Source organism: Phacochoerus africanus, chromosome 1 (assembly GCF_016906955.1).
Source record: "Phacochoerus africanus isolate WHEZ1 chromosome 1, ROS_Pafr_v1, whole genome shotgun sequence".
Taxonomy (NCBI): Eukaryota; Metazoa; Chordata; class Mammalia; order Artiodactyla; family Suidae; genus Phacochoerus; species Phacochoerus africanus.
In genome coordinates this window covers 218,471,885-218,492,008 of record NC_062544.1, presented here as the reverse complement: position 1 = coordinate 218,492,008, position 20,124 = coordinate 218,471,885, and the positions used below count along the sequence as shown (strand labels likewise).

The 20,124-nt window shown below is 40.7% G+C and overlaps 1 protein-coding gene across 1 annotated transcript in view; it reads left to right on the top strand.

Moving 5' to 3' along the window:
- Window positions 1-20,124, top strand: part of FAM162A (family with sequence similarity 162 member A) — a 36,071-nt gene that overhangs the window by 1,894 nt on the left and 14,053 nt on the right. The window contains exon 2 of the mRNA XM_047790904.1: window positions 18,957-19,079. Within this exon, the coding sequence (XP_047646860.1) occupies window positions 18,957-19,079 (123 nt within the window). The remainder of the gene's footprint in view (window positions 1-18,956; window positions 19,080-20,124) is intronic.

The window sequence follows — 20,124 nt, the reverse complement described above, 5'->3', positions numbered from 1 at the left end:
CTTTCTGCAAACTTTTAATGTTTAAGAACTTTACTGTTGGGCACTCAATCGAAACAAAATTCCTCAAGCAATTTAAGAACAATTTATTTTAATCTAGACAGATGCACTAAGAATGTTGTATGAGCACCTCTTTTCAAAGGATCTGTGAATGTTTGATGTTTTGTGAGCAGCTGCAAGCAGTCTGCTCTTTCACCCACTTTTCCCCATTTTGTAGCTAAATACTTGGGCATACATGGTTTTACTTGATTGATTTCTCATAATTGCCCTCTTAGATTAAGTCTTATTGTCCCCTCTCCATTTTCCAAATGAATGAACGTAGGTCTGAGGGTTAGATGACTTGTCCCAGATCACTTTGCCATAAAATATTAGAGCCAGGAGATGAGTGTCAGTATCCTCAGATTCTGGAAATTTTGGAACTTGTGCTCTTAGCTTTGTTCAGGCGGCTTGGTTAGATATATGTGTACATGTATTTGTTATGGCTATTGGTGTCTCTTTGATGTGAAATGGAAGAGTCATGAAATGCAGATTTACTTGTGAAATGGAAGCACACATAGGCAGATAGTTTTCAAGTAAGAAGAGTATTTAACTGGGCTGCTTTACTAGAGGAATGGTAGATCAGATAGAAACTTAATCTAGGCCTGCCTCACTTATCCAGAATAATAATTTGGAAGAGGATACTTTAGGTGAGTGAAATTTCAAAAAGCCAAGGCCTAATCCTTTAAATGATGGACCCTTATTTTTATTGTTTCTGTTGAAAATCTTTACTCCTTTAGCAAACAGGATATAGGCTTTTATGATCTTGAATTTGTTTATTGTTCTGTAGATGCAGCTGTAGAAATAGGTCAGTATTAACTTTTGGTTCTTGGACCCCTTCACAGATGAGAGGTCCTGTGAACCTCTGAAATTTCACTCAAATTTTTATGATTAGATGCCTGTTCGGGGAAGAGAGGGTTCATAGCTTGCAACTCCATTCCTCAGAGCAATCTGTGCTAAGCTAAAAATACTTTTTATTATGATTTGGAACTAAATGTCTACTGACTGATGCTACTGTGGATTACATGAGGGTAAAGACCAGCTCTGTTTTGTTTTTACTAAATCTTCAGCACTTACCAGTGTCCAGTACATAATAGATAGGCACTAGTTACTTTTTGGAATAATTCTTTTTAATATAATAATTATTTGTATAAAAATTATTACTTTCTGTGTAATAATTATTAGGTCAAAGGAGTGGAATGGTCTTACTGGAACATTTCTTCACACCTTCAGAAAAGATTTACTGCCCTAACTCCTTTGATTTATCAGCAGTTTTTAAAATGGGAGTTCCCTGATGACTCAGCAGGATGAGGATCTGGCTTAGTCACTGCTGTGGCCTGGGTTCGATCCCTGGCCTGGGAACTTCTATATGCCATGGGTGTGGCCAAAAGGAAATAGATAAATAAAATGAATTTATTGTTATTATACCAATGCAGTGAACCACAGGTGGCCTCCTTGTCAGTTTCAGTTTCTAATCTCGGAGCATTAGAATCAAGAGATAACTTTGAATTTATATAGTACCCTAATTTTACAGATGATGAAATTTAAGGCTGGAGTTACCATTGTGGCTCAGTGGTAGATGAACCCGACTAGCATCCATGAGGATGCAGGTTCCATCCCTCGCCTCCCTCAGTGGGTTAAGGGTCCAGCCTTGCCGTGAGCTGTGGCGTAGGTCACCGACACGACTGGGATCCCGAGTTGCTTTGGCTCTGGTGTAGACTAGTGGCTACAGCTCCAATGGGACCCCTAGCCTGGGAACCTCTGTGTGCCATGGGGGCGGCCCTAAAAAGACAAAAACAAAAAACAAAAAAAACTCCAAAAAACACTTAAGGCTCAGAAAAGGAATTGACTTGCTAAGGGTTACACAAGTACAAAGGTGGGAATACCTTCTGATTTTATTTCCACTGCATTCTGCTCCTTCATTGTACTTTTTGTTTGTTCTTGCTAACTAGCCTTAAATGAGTAAATGCTAATTTTTACCATTTTATGTCTCCAGTCTTCGGCTCTGCTTATCTTTCCTTTCAGGTCTTACCAAAAGGTTTTTATCAAGCAAACACTATATGCCCTCTTCACTATGCAAGCTCTAGAATAAGTGGACTGCCACTCTTCCTAGGACTAGAGTTTATTGCAGTGAACAAACAGATGTCTATAATATACCCAGAGAGCATATACAAGACAGTTATATATTAAGTTTTAGATTGCAGAACAGATTTTAAATGCTGTTCTGGAGTCCCAGAGCTGGTTCCTATTGCCTCTGCATATTTCTTTCCAGTTTCACAGTTAGTCATGTTACAGAGGTAGCTTGATGTCTGCCATGATGAAGGTTATTGGCAGATACAACAAATCAGGGATTTTCCCCACCAACAAACCCCTTTCAAAGAGCCAGCATACCACGGGCTTAAAAATTCAGAGAAAGGAAAAATAGTGTAGGTTAGGATTATCTACTGAAGGTTCCACTGGAACAGAAGGGATAGGAGAGTGACATGAGCAAAGGTAGTGGCAGTAATGAGTCTGGAGAGGATGTGGAGGGAGAAAGAATTATCTTGGATTTCAGGAAGTAATAGGAGATGAGGTGTGGCTTTTGAGGGTTCAAACCAGATGAATTTGGACAAAAAGGAAAACTTCAGCGGAAGTCATTAAAACATTTTTGGAAAATTGACGTGGTCATTATATACAACATGAATGGCTGCTACCTATGAAGATATTACAGTAATCTATGTGTAAGGTGATGACAAAAATGACCAAAAAAAGGAATATATCTAGGAAGTGTTTTGAAGAAATTATTAGTATGTATGACTTTGAGACATAAAGTGATTTAAGGAAGGACTTAAAAATTGAAGTTTTTGAGCATGGAGGACTGAAGGAGTGTTGCCCCATTGTCAGAAGTAAGAAAGTTGTGAAGGGATATTGGTTTGGCAGAGAGGATGGTAACTATTGAGTAGGGAGTGGCATTGAGTTACAGGTGAGGATGGGACCTCTCAGTCAAAGACCTGAAGAGAAATGAGGGGGTCAAGTTGGGGAAATATGTGGGAGCCATCAGTGTGGAGCTGATTATGAAAACAGAAGGGAGAAGTCCTTCCTGAGAGCAGTGCAGAACAGAGGCAAAGACGAAACCCTGGAGGCCTGACATAGTGTAAGCAATAGAAAGTGGCAGAGGATATTAAAGAAGGTAGATCACAGAGGTCAGAGATAAAAGGAGAGAATGTGATGGTATAATGTAAGGCGGGGGAAGGCTGAGTCCTTGTAGGAGGATGAGATCAGTAGAGCCAGTGGCCATAAAGATGGGAAGAGGAGAGTCAAATACGCTAATGATCAGATTCTAAAACATGTTCATATGATTATACAGAGATCACTAATTTACAGCAGTTTTAGTAAAATGAGTGAGGGAAGCAGCATTGTAGTAAATGTACGAGTGGTGCGGTCAAAGTAGTAAATTCAATCACTTGGGCTATGAAAAGAAGGAGATAATATTTAATTTATAGGAGCTGCTGAGAACAAGTGAATGTTGTCCAAGATAGTGGGCCCTCAGTGCCACTGTGGTGTGATGGGTCAGGAATTCTCATCAGCTTCCAGTAGAAGTATAAATCAATGCAGCCTTCCTGGAAAGCAGTTTGTTGTATATGAGAAGAATCTTAGAAGAGTTCATGTCCATAACTTCATATCCTCTAGCCCTTCACTAATGGGATTCTATATAAGAAAATAATTACAGGGAGTTCCCAACATGGCTCACCAGAAACAAACCTGACTAGCATCCATGAGGACGCAGATTCAATCCTTGGCCTCGATCAGGGGGTTAAGGATCCAGCATTGCTGTGAGGTGTGGTGTAGGTCACAGATCGTGACTGGGATCCCGAGTTGCTGTAGCTCTGGCAAAGCCCAACAGCTATAGCTCTGATTCAGCCCCTGCCTGGGAACATCCATATGCCACAAGTATAGCCCTAAAAAAAAAGAAAAGAAAAAAAACTCACAAATGGCATTAAAGATTTATGTAGAAAACTGTTCATTGAAACATTATTTGTAATATTGAGAAAGGGGAAAGAAATCCAACCTTAGAGAATGATTGAACTCAAGTTATATCCATTGGATGTTGTGAAGCTGTCGAGTTTTTTTTTTTTAATTTTATTGAGGTATAGTTGATGTACAGTGTTGTGTTAACCTCTGCTGTATAGCCAAGTGGCTCAGTTGTACATACATATGTTCCTTTTCGTGTTCTTTTCCATTATGGTTTATCACAGGATATTGAAGATAGTTCCCTCTGCCATACAGTATAGGACCTCATTGTTTATACATCCTGTATAAAATTTGCCTCTGCTAATCCCAAACTCTCCATCCTTCCCTCCCCTCCACCCCCTCCCCCTTGGCCACCACAAATCTGTCCTCTATATCTGCAAGTCTGTTTTATTCTGTAGATGTCTTGATTTATGTCATGTTTTAGATTCTACATGTAAATGATATCATATGTTTGTTTTTCTCTTTCTAACTGACTTTGCTCAGTATGATCATCTCTAGGCCCATCTGTGTTGCTGCAAATGGCATTATTTCATTCTTTCTTTTTTGTTTTTTTGTTTTTTTTTTCAATCTTTTTAGGGCTGTACTTGTGGCATATGGAAGTTCCAGGCCTAAGGGTTGAATTGGAGCTGTAGCTGTGGACTACACCACGGGATCTGAGCCACATCTGCGACCTACACTACAGCTCACGGCAATGCCGGATCCTTAACCCACTGAGTGAGGCCAGAGTTCGAACCCACATCCTCATAGATACTAGTTGGGTTTGTTACCCCTGAGCCAGGTAGGGAACTCCTTAATGGCTGAGTAATATTCCGTTGTGTGTGTGTGTGTATGTCCCCATTCTTTATTTCTATTCATCTTTTGATGGCCATTTAGGTTTTTTTCCATGTCTTGGCTATTGTAAGTAGTGGTGCTGTGAACATAGGAGTACATTGTATCTTTTCCCTTTGTAGTTTTGTCTGGGTATATGCCTAGGAGTGGGCATGCTGAATCATGTGGCCACTCTGTTTTTAGTTTCAAAAGTATTTTTTGCTTGTTATCTTTTTTTTTTTTTTTTTAATGGCTGAACCTAGGGCATATAGAAGTTCCCAGGCTAGGGGTGGAATCAGAGCTGCAGCTGACAGCCTACGCCACCACAATGCCAAGTCTGAGCCACGTCTGTGACCTACACCATTACTCATGGCAATGTTGGATTCTTAACTGACTGAGCAGGGCCAGGTATTGAACCCGTATCCTCATGGATACTAGTTGGGTTTGTTACTGCTCCACCACAATGGGAATGCCTCAAAAGTATTTATTAATTAATGTCTTGGAAAAATGTTTGTTATATAAGCAAGATATGGGAGTTCCCGTTGTGGCTCGGTGGTTAACGAATCCGACTAGGAACCATGAGGTTGCGGGTTCGGTCCCTGACCTTGCTCAGTGGGTTAAGGATCCGGCATTGCCGTGAGCTGTGGTGTAGGTTGCAGACTCGGCTTGGATCCCGAGTTGCTGTGGCTGTGGTGTAGGCCAGTGGCTGCAGCTCTGATTAGACCCCTAGCCTCAGAACCTCCATGTGCTGCAGAAGCGGCCCTAGAAAAAGCAAAAAGACAAAAAAAAAAAAAAGCAGGATATGGTATGACCTGATTATGAAAAATGTATGTGTTGTATATAAGCATAGGAAAAAGTCTGGAAAGCAATACACCAAGTTGTACCATATCCCAGATGGTATGATTATGGATGCTTTTATTTTTCTTCATTCTTTTTTTTTTTTTAAGTTTCCAAAATTTCTATAATGAGCAAACGTTGCTTTTCTAATTTAAATATTTTGTTTTTGGTTTTTTAAGATCCGGGAAACAATGGTAGAAAAAAGGCAACGGAAAGGAAGGATCTAGAGGGTGTGAAAATTTGGGTACATCTCTCAGCAAGAAGTGTCGCAGATGGAATGGTTCACTAGTTAAAAGTGAAGGAAGGATTGGTATTCTTCTGAGCCTGCAGGGATGGATTAGAAAACAGAGGTGGCGAATATGTTTCTGTCACAAAACTGACTTACGTCAACAGCCGAGGCAGAGAGTTTCAAATAGCCACTGTTGGGAGAGGGCTGGGATGTTGATAGCAAGAGAAAAGATCACCAGGGAGTGGCCCCCAGATACATAGATATTTTTCTTTCCGTAGATCTTTCCCTCCCCACCTTAAAATCTGGCCAGATTCCAAAGGTTTATTTATAAATCTATTTTTTGAACTCTAAGATTTTTTCCCCATAGACACAATGTTACAAATGGTGTTTAGCATTCTAGCTATCCCACAAAAGCTTATAATGTCCCTGTGTCTTGCCCATTTTTCCTACCTGGTATCTTTCACATCTGTTAGGTTCTCTCCCTTAGTACCTAAAGCTATCCTCCTTCCTTTGCACAACCCACTTGAGCTACAGTGTTGCTCCTTCCTCAGACTTAAGGATTAAATGAGCGTTTGTGAGCTATCATAAGAACCACCTAAGTATTTAGATCAAAAAATCTTTCCATGGAAAATGAAGAGGGAACATTGTTGCCCCAGAAAGAAGGTGCTTCACCTGGCCAGGATCAGGGTGGCGCCTGGCCCTCTGGAACACTAGGGAAAGAGGAGAAGGTGGTTGGGCAAAGAGTCTCATAGCCTTGCCCTCTGCTCAGCTCTGTAGCTCATTGTGAGATAATACGATAATGACTGTTCACCCATGAAGGGATATGAAATAAAGCCTTTTCCATGTGGCTAAGCTGTAGAACAGTTCACACTTCATGTCATTAAGTAACTCAGTAGGGGGGATCAGAGACTGCATGCTCTGTAAAATCTGAAAGCTGGGCACATTTTCTTTCTTTCTTTTTTTTTTTTTTTGGTCTTTTGTCCTTTCAGGGCTGCACCTGTGGCATATAGATGTTCCCAGGCTAGGGGTCTAATCAGAGCTGTTGCTGCCGGCCTACGGAGCCACAGCAACGCGGGATCCGAGCTGCGTCTGCAACCTGCACCACAGCTCACAGCAACGCCAGATCCTTAACCCACTAAGCAAGGCCAAGGATTGAACCCACAACCTCATGGTTCCTAGTCAGATTCGTTTCCACTGCACCTTGACAGGAACTCCAAGTTTGAGGAATATTGATCACATGTTTCATAGACTATCTCTCAATTTGGTTTCGTTTGATGCTTTTTCATAAAACTAGGGTTATGCATTTGGGGGAAGAATAAATAGTGCAGAGGTAAATTGCCCTTTTGCATCACACTGTATTAAAGAGTTAGATGACTTTCACCTGCACATCTTTGGTCTACCCTAAATGGGGCACATTTACTACTATACCCCATTTCTTGCCTTTTTCTATCCCATTCCAAAAGTACAGTGGAGTGCAAGTGACAGTGACCTTTTTATAGACACAACGTCAAGTCCTCTAATTTTTAAAATATTAAATATCAAGTAAATGTAAAATTTTCATAAACTGTATAAAGTAAAAACCAAAATGTAATTAATACCCATGTTTTTCGAAAGTTTTTTTAGAATAATTTTAATTTACAGAAAAGTCGCAAAGATAGTACAGAGTTCTGTGTCGCCCTCACCCAGTTATTTCTAATGTTACCACCTTTTATAACCACAGCACATTTGTCAGCACTAAGAAATTAACTTTGGTACTTTGCTACCAACTAAAGGAGAGACTTCCTTTGGTTCAGTTATTCTATTGATGTCCATTTTCTGTTCCAGGATCCCATCCAGGATACTGCATTGACTGTAGTTGTCATGTCTGCTTAGTCTCTTCTGATCTGTGATGGTTTCAGTCTTCGATTTTCATGACCTTGAGAGTTTTGAGGATTTTTTTTTTTTTTTTGTCTTTTCTAGGGCCACACCAACGGCATATGGAAGTTCCTAGGCCAGGGGTCTAATCGGAGCTGTAGCTGCTGGCCTACACCACAGCCACAACAACGCCAGATCCAACCCGCATCTGCAACCTACACCATAGCTCACAGCAACCCTGGATCCTTAACCCACTTAGCAAGGCCAGGGATTGAATCTGAAACCTCATGGTTCCTAGTTGGATTCGTTAACCACTGAGCCTTGATGGGAACTCCAGATTTGAGGAATATTGATCACATGTTTCTCATAGACTATCTCTCAATTTGGTTTTGTGTGATGCTTTTTCATAAAACTAGGGTTATGCATTTTGGGGGAAGAATAAATAGTACAGAGGTAAATTGCCCTTCGCATCACACTGTATTAGAGTATACAGTAGCCACATGATTTATTACTGGTGTTCTTATCCTTGGCCAAATCATTTCCTCCTTGTAAAGTCACTATTTTTCCTTTTCCATACTCTTCTTTGAAAGGATGTCACTTAACTTCAAACCCACACTCAAGGGGAAAGGAATCCAAAAGGGAAAGGATATCTACATATCTACATATATTGGAGGTTTTTCTATAAGGAAGATTTGTCCTTTTTCCCCCAGTTATTCATTCATCCAGTTATTATTTATATCAGAGCAGACTGTATAGTTTGTTATATTATTTTTTAATTGATGGATCATATATTTTATATTTTAAATTATAATCTATTACTATGTTATTTATTTTGTTGCTCAAATTATTCCAGTTTCGGCTCTATCAATTCAGTTCCTGTGTCCCTTTACATGTCCCCATACTTTTGTTTTTTGAACACTTCCTTGCTTTCTGGCACTACAATATATTCCAGACTCATTTTTTGTATTTTCTTTGCCCCAACCTAGCATCAGCCATTTTCCCCCATGGAGCCCTGGTTCCTTTTATTGAATAATGCTATTTAGAGACCAATATCTGGGCACTAAGTGTGCTTGTTGCTACTGATGTGTCACTGATTCCAGGCCTTCCCAGTGGATAGAGCTAGGAAATACATGTGTGTATACAAAACCATGTGTACACACATACTAATGATTATGTCTCTATCATCACTCTATGTACACACACACACACATATATGTATGTATATATATATAAAAACCTGAAGGAGTTCATACTGAGGTCTCTGACTCTGAGCTCACACCACATCCATTCTAGCCTTCCACTCTTGCTTTTGGAACTTCTTTCTTAGGGAGAAACCTGGTTCTCATTATCTACCATTCAGTTACTTATTTGTTCAATCCTGGTATAAATTTACAGTTTCAGAATTGTTAACCCATACTCCTGTAAGAAACAAATTTGCCAACTAGAGTACAATGTTTATGTGTAATTTTTTTTTTTCGTCTTTAGTCTTTTTTTTTCCGTCTTTTTGTCTTTTTGCCTTTTCTAGGGCTGCTCCCACAGCATATGGAGGTTCCCAGGCTAGGGGTCTAATCAGAACTGTAGCCACTGGCCCACACCACAGCCACAGCAATGTGGGATCCGAGTCACATCTGCGACCCACACCACAGCTCACAGCAACGCCAGATCCTTAACCCACTGAGTGAAGCCAGGGATCGAACTTGCAACCTCATGGTTCCTAGTTGGATTCATTTCCATTGAGCCACGACTAGAACTCCTTTTTGTCTTTAGTCTTAAAATTTCCAGTCAAAACAGTGTTTTACAAAATTACTTAGGTCAGCTCCATCTTTCTCATCTTGAAGGTTATGACGTTAGGTCATTCATTTCTAATAAAATTAGATACATTTATCATGTTCCATCCTGGAATTCCCCCAAGGTCCTGGTTGACATTTTTAATTTGCATATATCAGATCTCTTTGTGATGTACAGTTTTAGGGATTTTGACAAATGCCATTTTATTTTTAAGCAAATGATTAGCAATCTTCATAACTAGCAACATACTTGGAATAAATCTGGCACTTGATCTGCACATAGGTTAAGCACTAAATTAGATAATCTTCTAAAAGCCTTTTTCTCAAAGTTCCTGTCGTGGTGCAGCAGAAACGAATCCGACTAGGAACTATGAGGTTGCGGGTTCGATCCTTGGCCTTGCTCAGTGGGTTAAGGATGCAGCATTGCCGTGAGACTTGGCTCAGATCCAGTGTTGCTGTGGCTCCAATTCGACCCTTAGCCTGGGAACTTCCATATGCCGCATGTGTGTCCCTAAAAAGACCAAAAAAATAAATAAGTAAAAGCCTTTTTCTCCACAATTATTTGTTGAACCTTCATTTATCATCCCTGGTTCCCAAAGATTGGTCATAGTCCAGGTAACATCATTGATGGTTATCTCCAGGAGAGTTTGTGGGGTTTTTTGATCATCTAGGGACACACCTGCGGCACCTGGAAGTTCCCAGGCTAGGGGTTGAATTGAAGCTGTAGCTGCTGGCCTGTGCCACAGCCACAGCAATGCCAGATCCAAGCCACATCTGCAATCTATACTGAAGCTCACAGCAAATGCTGGATCCTGTAATCCACTGAGCGAGGCCAGGGATTGAACCCACATCCTCATGAATACTAGTTGGGTTTGTTACTACTGAGCCACAACAAGAATTCCTCCAGGAGAGTCTTGAAAGATAAAGAGGAAGAAAAGCATCCTCGGAGTTCCCATTGTGGCTTAGTGGTCACGAACCTAACTAGTATCCGTGAGGATGGGGGTTTAGTCCCTGGCCTCGTTCAGTGGGTTAAGGATCCGGTGTTGCCATGAGCTGTGATGTAGGTCACAGACCTGTCTCAGATCCTGTGTTCCTGTGGCTGTGGCTGTGGCTTAGGCTGGCAGTTGCAGCTCTGATTCGAGCCCTCGCCTGGGAACTTCCAAATGCCAAAGGTGTGGCCCTAAAAAAAAGGAAAGTAAAGAGAAAAGCATCCCCACTATTCTGTATTGTCCATCATGGAAAGGCTTATGGGAAAAAGGGGACAACAGGGCAGAAGCTGGTACTTGAACAAGCCTCATCTGGGCTGACCCACTAGAGCCTCCAACTGGCAGTAGTAACTCTTAGGTCCCTGATTTATAAACTCTGAGTCCCTAGACCAATAGTATCAGCACCTCTTGGGAAACTATTGGAAATGCAAATTCTTAGGCTTCACCTATACTCACTGAGTCAGAAACTCCGAAAGTGGTGTCTAGTAGTCTGGGTTACGAGTCCTCTGGATGATTCTGTTGTACACTAAAGCTTGAGAACCTCTATTCTTAATATTAGCCAGCCATTTGCCAGTACACAGCCTTAGGGACAGCAGTGAGGCATCATCTTGACTTCCTGCTAGGGCCCTGGGGACGAAGAACTGGTCAGCCAGGGACAGGCTGCAAGGGTAGCCAGAGGATTAAAGGGCTGTTTTTCTTTTGGCTTTTTCATTTGTTTTTAATTGTGATCTGCCAGAGGGATGGAAAATTTCTGGCTTGGATGTCTGAGACAATATATTCTATCTCTTCTATTGAAAAGTCTTAATGATACTGAAATTTTTGTATGCTTTAATTTTTCGTAACTGCAAAGCACATCAAATATTTCATATATATATAGTTTGTGATTTTTTTGCAATGGTCTGTTATTTCTAATATATATAATATTGCGTATTTATGTTTTAATAAGCACGTACAACTTAGGGAGGTAAAAATTACTAGCATTCTGTGGCTGTGGCGTAGGCCAGCAGCTGTAACTCCGATTAGACCCCTAGCCTGGGAACCTCCATATGCCTCGGATACAGCCCTAAAAAGCAAAACAAATATATAAAATAAAATATTACTAGCATTCAGTATGAAGTAGTAGTAAGAAAAATTGGGGAGATATTTTCATATCTAGGTAAACCCCTCATGCCTTCAAGTCCCTCTTTTCTACCTCCACCCCCAGGTACCTCTCTATGACCTCAAATCTTACTTCTCTTTTCATTTTACACTGTATTCCAGCCATGCTCGCCTCCTCTTTGTGTCTCTAGAACCACTTTAGAGCCTTTGTACTTATGGTTGTTTCTGCTTTGAATACCCTTCCACCAGATACCTACATAGAAGCTTCCTTGCTTCCTTCAAAAGTAGCATTCTAAAGAGAACTTCTACTGCCCTAAAATTTCTCATACCATGTTCCAAGCACACAAACCCTTCATGTCCCCGTTGTGTTTTTTTTTTTCTAGCTGGCATTTACTATCTAAATGTATATGTATAACTTTTTTCCTCTTTTCAGTAGAATGTAGTTTTGACTTGCATAGATTTCTGGCTCGATACAATTTTTTATATTGTCTAAAATAATGCCTGCCACATAGTAGGTACTCACTCATGATTTGTTGAGTATCTCCAAACACACATGTATGTGACTGACAGTATGTAGGTATACATGGTAGCATTTTTGCTTTATCATTATTACCTAAACTGAGCTGAGAGGTGACTTGTATATTGCCTATGCCACAGCCACAGCAACGCCAAATCCGAGACGCATCTGTGACCTATACCATAGCTCACAGCAATGCTGATCCTTAACCCACTGAGTGAGGCCAGGGATTGAACCCACAACCTCATGGTTCCTAGCCAGATTCATTAACCACTGAGCCATGACGGGAACTCCTAAACTGCTCTGTTCTGTTCTGCTGAATTGCCTCTGTTCTAATTAAGAGGGATGGGAAAAGACAGTACCTAAGGAAATAATTATTCTTTTTCCATTTCCTATTTAGATAGTAGAGGTTACTGCTGGTTAACTTTGTTCCTGGCTTCTCTCAATGGGTTAAGGATCTGGCGTTGTTGTGAGCTGTGGTGTAGATCACAGACATGGCTTCTGTGTTGCTGTGGTGTAGGCAGGCGGCTACAGCTCCGATTGGACCCCTAGCCTGGGAACCTCCATATGGCATGGGTGTGACGCTAAAAAGCAAAAAAAAAAAAAAAAAAAAAAAGAAGAAGAAGAAGAAATCAGATTGCAGGCAACCACATATCCTGATACAAATAGAGGTTCTAACATATGGTTTATCAGAGTTAGGACTTCTGAAAATCCACTCCTACATAAAAGCAGTAAAAACATCCCTTGGAAAGTCTTGAAGTTTCTCAAATAAGTAACCCATATGACCCAGTAATTTCCCCTTTTAGTCTATGCCCCAAAGAAATGAAAATAGATTTCACTCAAAAACTTGCACGCATTGCACACAGATGTTCATATCAGTATTAATCATAATAGCCAAAAAGTAAAAACCACCTAAATGTCCACTAACTGACTAATGTATAAACAAAATTTGAAATATCTATGCAATGAGATCAAATATGTCAGTAAAAAAAAAAAAATCAAGTACTAATAAATGCTACAACATGGACAGACCTTGAAAACATGCTAAGTAAAAGAAGTCAGCTGTGAAAGGCTGTGTGATTTGATTTATGTAAAATGTCCAGAATATGTAAATCAATAGAGACAGGAAATAAATTAGTGATTTCTGAGGGTTGGAGGCAGGAAGACATAGGGAATGACTGCTGATGGATTCAGAGTTTCTTTCTGGAATGATGATAATCTTCTGGAATTACATAGTAGTGATCAGTACATAACTTTGTGTATGTAATAAAAACTACTGAATTGTATCCTTTAAAAGGATGAATTTTTTATAAGGAATTATGCATCAATAAAAGCGCTAGTTTTTAAATCTTTACGTGGATATAAACATGTCTTTGAGAAGTCTACAGTAATATCTTTTAGATTGTTTCAAAGTTTTTTTTAACAGCGAGAGAAAAAAATTGAGGAATTATGTTTCTCACCAGCTTTGGGAAGCCCAGTGCTATAATCATGTTTTATTCTTACCTCTTTTGCCTCCCTTTATTGCTTCAAACTGTGAAGATATAAAGACACCCAAGCTGGAATTTGGAACTCCAAAGGTACAGATTATTTGTTCACTAACAAATAGATTTTTTAAAGTGCTTGAGGTTTTCCTGCTGTGGTACAGTGGATTAAGAATCTGATTACAGGAGTTCCCATAGTGACTCAGTGGTTAATGAACCTGAGTAGTATCCATGAGGACATGGGTTTGATCCCTGGCCTTGCTTAGTGGGTTAAGGATCCGTCATTGTCATGAGCTGTGGTGTAGGTCACAGATGTGGCTCGGATCCCGAGTTGCTGTGGCTCTAGCGTAAGCTGGTGGCTACCTCTCTGATTGGACCCCTAACGTGGGAACCTCCATATGCTTCAGGTTCAACCCTAAAAAAGACAAACAAAAACCCCCCCAAGAATCTGACTACAGTGGCTCAAGCTGCTGCAGAGGTGCAGGTTCAACTCCCAGCCTGGCACAGAGGGTTATGATATCTGGCATTCCCACAGCTGCAACTTAGGTGACAGCTGGGGCTGAGATTCATTCCCTGGCCTGGAAACTTCCATATTTGGTGAGTGAGGCCATAAAAAGAAAAAAATTATAGTTAAAAAATAACTTTTTTAAAATGCCTGAATTCTTCTGTGAACTTTTAACTGCAAAGCTGTGAGGGCAAATTCTTTTTGTTGCATTAACAGCAGGTCTTGAGCACCCCTCCGCCTTTTTTTTTTTGGTCACCCAGAGCATCATGGAAGGCCAGGACCCTGGTCAAATTTATCATTGGTGCCTTTCCAGCTTTCTTTTCTGTTTTGTTTCTTTTACTTCACAGTGATCCCTTCCTTCCGCGTCTCTTCCTTCCGTGTCTTTCCATGTCCAGGGCTCTTTTGTGGTTTTCTGACTGACTTTTATGCTTTTTTGTACCATGACTCGCCCATACTTAGAATTACCCGTTTTCACCCTCATGAAAACTGTTCCTGGGGAGTTCCTGCTTTAGTGCAGCAGTTAAGGATCTGGCATTGTCTCTGCGGTGGTGTGGGTTGGATCCTTGGCCTGGGAAGTGGGTTAAAAGGATATGTATGATGTTTTCCTAGCTGTCACCAACACCACAGCTGCTGATCGGATTCAATCCTTGGCCTGGGAATGTCCACATGCCCAGGTGCAGCCATTAAAAACAAAAATAGGAGTTCCCGTCGTGGCGCAGTGGTTAATGAATCCGACTAGGAACCATGAGGTTTCGGGTTCGATCCCTGGCCTTGCTCAGTGGGTTAAGGATCTGGCGTTGCCATGAGCTGTGGTGGAGGTCGCAGACGTGGCTCGGATCCCAAGTTGCTGTGGCTCTGGCATAGGCCAGTGGCTACAGCTCCGATTCGACCCCTAGCCTGGGAACCTCCATATGCCATGGAAACGGCCCAAGAAATGGCAAAAAGACAAAAAAAAAAAAAAAAAAGAAACCATGAGGTTGTAGCTTCAATCCCTGGCCTTCCTCAGTGGGGTAAGGATCTGGTATTGCTGTGAACTGTGGCATAGGTCGCAGTCACAGTTTGGATCTGGCGTTGCTGTGACTGTGGCATAGGTTGGCAGCTACAGCTCTGATTCAGCCCTTAGGCTGGGAACTTCTATATGCCACAGGGTGCAGTGCTAAAAAGACAAAAAATAATAATAATAATAATTTGCAGGCTAACACTGAGCTGAAAATTTCCAACTTAAGTTCTTAGGCATGGTATGCAGAAATTCCCAGGCCGGGGCTGGAACCTGCGCCACAGCAGTGACAGCTGCTTGGATCCTTAACCCCTGAGCCATCAGGGAATTTGCAGAAGGAATGTATTTCTTAACTGTGTTCACTGACAAGGTCTGGAAACAGTGACAAATTTAGTAATAGCCTCTCGGACATCTCTGAACATTTTTTCTTGAAAGGAACCAGAGCACCTTGATGTCTGATGTCTGATCCCAAATCTGGGGCAGGAAGCATTTAAAATGAGTATAAGGATACTGAGTGAAATGAGTCAGAAAGACAAAGACAAATACCATATGATATCACTTATAACTGGAATCTAATATCCAGCACAAATGAACATCTCCACAGAAAAGAAAATCATGGACTTGGAAAATAGACTTGTGGCTGCCGGGATGAGAGAGGGAGGGAGTGGGAGGGATCAGGAGCTTGGGCTTATCAGATACAACTTAGAATAGATTTACAAGGAGATCCTGCTGAGTAGCATTGAGAACTATGTCTAGATACTCATGTTGCAACAGAACAAAGGGTGGGGGGAAAAATGTAATTGTAATGTATACATGTAAGGATAACTTGATCCCCTTGCTGTACAGTGGGAAAATAAAAAAATTTTTTTTTTAATTTAAAAAAATAAAATGAGTATGAGGAGTACCTTGGTGGCCTAGCAGGTTAGGGATCCAACGTTGTCAGTGGCTCGGGTTGCTGCTGTAGTGCAGGTTTGATTCCTGGCCCAGGATTTCCCATGCCACAGGCAAGGGCAAGAAATATGTAAATTAAATGAGTTCAAAATGTTTTTTCAGAAAGCAAGGCAGCTATCAGTGATCACTGAGCACTTGAAAGGACCCAGGAGACAACTTAGAAAATCCCTGGTGACTAAAGATGGGAACATCTCGGCATCAAAAAGAAAAATAACTGCAATGGACTGGAGCCCACCACATTTTTTAAATGCAGGAGTTCCTTATGTTACCTTTTTTTTTTTTTTTTAAGGGCTGCATCCACAGTATATGGAAGTTCCCAGGCCAAGGGTTGCATCGGAGCTACAGCTGCCAGCCTATGCCACAGCCACAGCAACACAAGATTCATGCTGGGTCTGCAAGCTACACCACAGCTCATGGCGACGCCAGATGCTTAACCCACTGAGCGAGGCCAGGGATCGAACCGCAACCTCATGGATCCTAGTCAGGTTTGTTAACCGCTGAGCCATGAAAGGAACTCCCTTAAGTTACTTTTAAACAAAAGGTCAGCTGTGGAGGTTGCAAGGAAATGAGTTCATTAATTTGAAAACTGGCAAATAAAGGGAAAGAATCAAGCATTTACTCTACATTTTCTGTATGACTTTTACCTTAGGATAACCAAATAGTTAATGTAGAAAAGAATACTACCATCTTGTAACCCCTAATGAAAACAATAGATAACATCACTAATGTTCGCCAAAAGCATTAGATGAAAGGATGATGGAGAACTTTATAAGGGGATGACTCAGACTGATGGCATCTATTGCTCAATCTTCATATCACAAAAACCAAAATTGATGTATACCTTTGAATGTGATACATTAGAATTACACAGTACCACCTATGGCATATTCTCACTAAATATTCTAACTTAAATCTGATGAAACCTCAAAAATCTGTTTACAGGAGGTCCCGTGGTGGCTCAATGGTAACCAACTAGTATCCGTGAGGACTTGGGTTTGATCCCCGACCATGCTCAGTGGGTTAAGGATCCGGTGTTGCCATGAGCTGTGATGTAGGTTGCAGATGAGGCATTGCTGTGGCTGTGGTGTAGGCTGGCAGCTGCAGCTCTGATTCGACCCCTAGACTAGGAACTTCCATATGCTGCAGGTGTGGCCCTTTACAAAAAAAGAAATCTGTTTACAAAAAATGGAGGCGTTAGAAGAATATGTTAAACAATACCATGCGGATGCAGTCTGCAAAATCTAAAAAGAGAGAACTTCTATAGAACTAATGATCTAGTCTTTTCAATAAATAAGTGACAAGAAAAAAGAAGAGGGAGACCTATACAGGATGCACCCATTCACACTGTATTCAGTGTGTGCACCCATTTAGAATAAATTCCACAGTGTAAAAAAATGATCATAATATAATTTGATCATAACGTGCTGGTTGATATGAAGATAATATTTTTTAGTTATGTCAGTGGTTGTCTGGATTTTGAAAAGTTAATGAGGTACATAACTGAAGTATTTATGGATGGATTAATAGGATGTTTGAGATTTGCTTTAAAATAATCCAGTAGGTGGGAGGGAGTGGGTGGGATTCAGATAAAACAGTATTGCCCATGTATTGACAATTGCTGAAATTAGGTGATGAGTACATAGAAATTTGTAATAACTACTCTCTCTAGGTGCTTAGAATTTAGACTTTAAAAACTGACTGCATATATATAGTATATATAATATAGTTTTATAATTTATGTGTATATAAATATAGATACAGGTTTTTTGTTGGTTTTTTTTTTGGTTTTTGGTTTTTTGTCTTTTTGCCTTTTCTTGGGCCACTCCTGCGGCATATGGAGGTTCCTAGGCTAGGGGTCTAATCGGAGCTGTAGCAGCCCAGCCTACGCCAGAGCCACAGCAACGCAGGATCCGAGCCGCATCTGCGACCTACACCACAGCTCACGGCAATGCCAGATTGTCGACCCACTGAGCAAGGCCAGGGATCGAACCTCGCATCCTCATGGTTTCTAGTCGGATTCGTTAACCACTGCGCCACGACGGGAACTCCTAGATACAGTTTTTAAATTATATATAACTCATGACTATATGTAAAGTTGATTTCTAATTAGAAATTTATGGCATAGAATGAACAAGGCTTTCTAGAGCCCATTGCTGGCCATTGCAGCCCCCTACCCAGAGTTTACCAGAGCAGTATTAGCAACTTGGCATCTTATTTTAATACTTCTGGGAGGTTGCTAAGTTTTACTTCAGCAGTTGGGTGCCAAAATGCGTAATAGTCCCATCAGAATCATTGTTATGACAAGACACATGTGAGAAGTACTTTAATGAAACTTACAGCTGATAAAATATTTATACTGTAAATTCCTAATTTCTTTCTCCCTTCCTTCCTTCCTTCCTTCCTTCCTTCCTTTTTTGCTTTTTAGAGCCGCACCCGTGGCATATGGAGGTTCCCAGGCCAGGGGTCTAATCAGAGCTACAGCTGCCGGCCTACACCACAGCCACAGCAACGCCAGATCCAAGCCACGTCTGTGACCTTTGCCACAGCTCACAGCAATGCCAGATTGTTAACCCACTGAGCGAGGCCAGGGATCAAACTGGCAACCTCATAGTTCCTAGTTGGATTTGTGTCATCTGAGCCACTCAGGGAACTCCTGTAAATTCCTAATTTCTTAATCAGAAAAGCATGTATATTTTAAGATAGCACTAAGCATAGCACCTTAAATATAGTACATGTATCTTACATATAGAGTAGGACATTCATGTGTGAGTTAATTTTTGTAAGTTAACCATGTATCTTGCAGGCATTTCTCATTTTAGAGACATTTGATTTTCTTTCTCTGAAATGTTTTTCTCTTTTCTAGGAAATTATTTTAGGTTGTGTGAAAGAAATGCTTCCTCATCTCTAAAGCTTACCAGAAACTCTGATTTGAAGAGAATAAATGGATTTTGCACCAAACCACAGGAAAGTCCAAAAGCTCCAACCTGTAAGTTTTTATTCGTTTTTCCAACTATGGACTAGGTAGCTCCCAAAGAGTAGAACAGCGTGGAATCAAAAGAACCTAAAAGAGACATGGTCACAGGAGTTCCTAAATCATACTCTGTCATGTAGTTCAGGCCTCCCAAATTGTGCTTATATTAGCTGGGCTCACATGTAGCAGTGATTTCTTCATTTTTCTCATTTGTCATTTCCAACTCTTGCTTCAAGGATTTGACTGGAGCTTTCTGTGGGACAGTAGATGCACCAAAATAGATAGTGATCTAGAAATCATCTTTTAAGGAACCTCAAAGATGAACAAAATCAAAGAGTGATGTTTTGGGTAAAATATAATTAGGGCTAAGCTCTGGCTTGTACATTAACTTCAGCCAGGTTTAGTACTATCCCTGTCCAGCCCTTGTTATTGTCACCACTATAGGGAGAGGGAGTATAATATATAAACTGTAGGGTCCCAGGAACTATTTGCCTATTGCTTCTGCACGGGACTACACAAGAATCAGGCAGGTACTGCACTATCCTGCACTATCCTTAAATAATATTTATCAAGAGCTTAAAAATGCTTGTACCCTTTGACCTGGTATTTGACTTCTGGGGATCTATCCTAAGGAATTACCCCTCTATGTGGAAAAAGCTTTGAATGTGAAGATGTTTATATATATATATATATATATATATATATATATATATATATATATAATGTGTGTATAATAGTAAAATAAGAAATTAGTCAAAATGTCAAATAATCTGGGAATGATTAATTATATATTTTAGTTCTGGGAGTTCCTGTTGTGGCTCAGTGGGTTGAGAACCTGACTGGTATACATCAGGATACGGGTTTGATCCTTAGCCTCTATCAGTGGGTTAAAGGATCTGGCGTTGCCATGAGCTCTGGTGCAGGTCGCAGACATGGCTCGGATCCTGTGTTGCTGTGGGTAGGCAGGCAGATACAGCTCCAATTTGACCCCCAGCTTGAGAACCTCCATATGCCGAGAGTGCAGGCATAAAAAGCAAAAAAAAAAAAAATTACATATGTT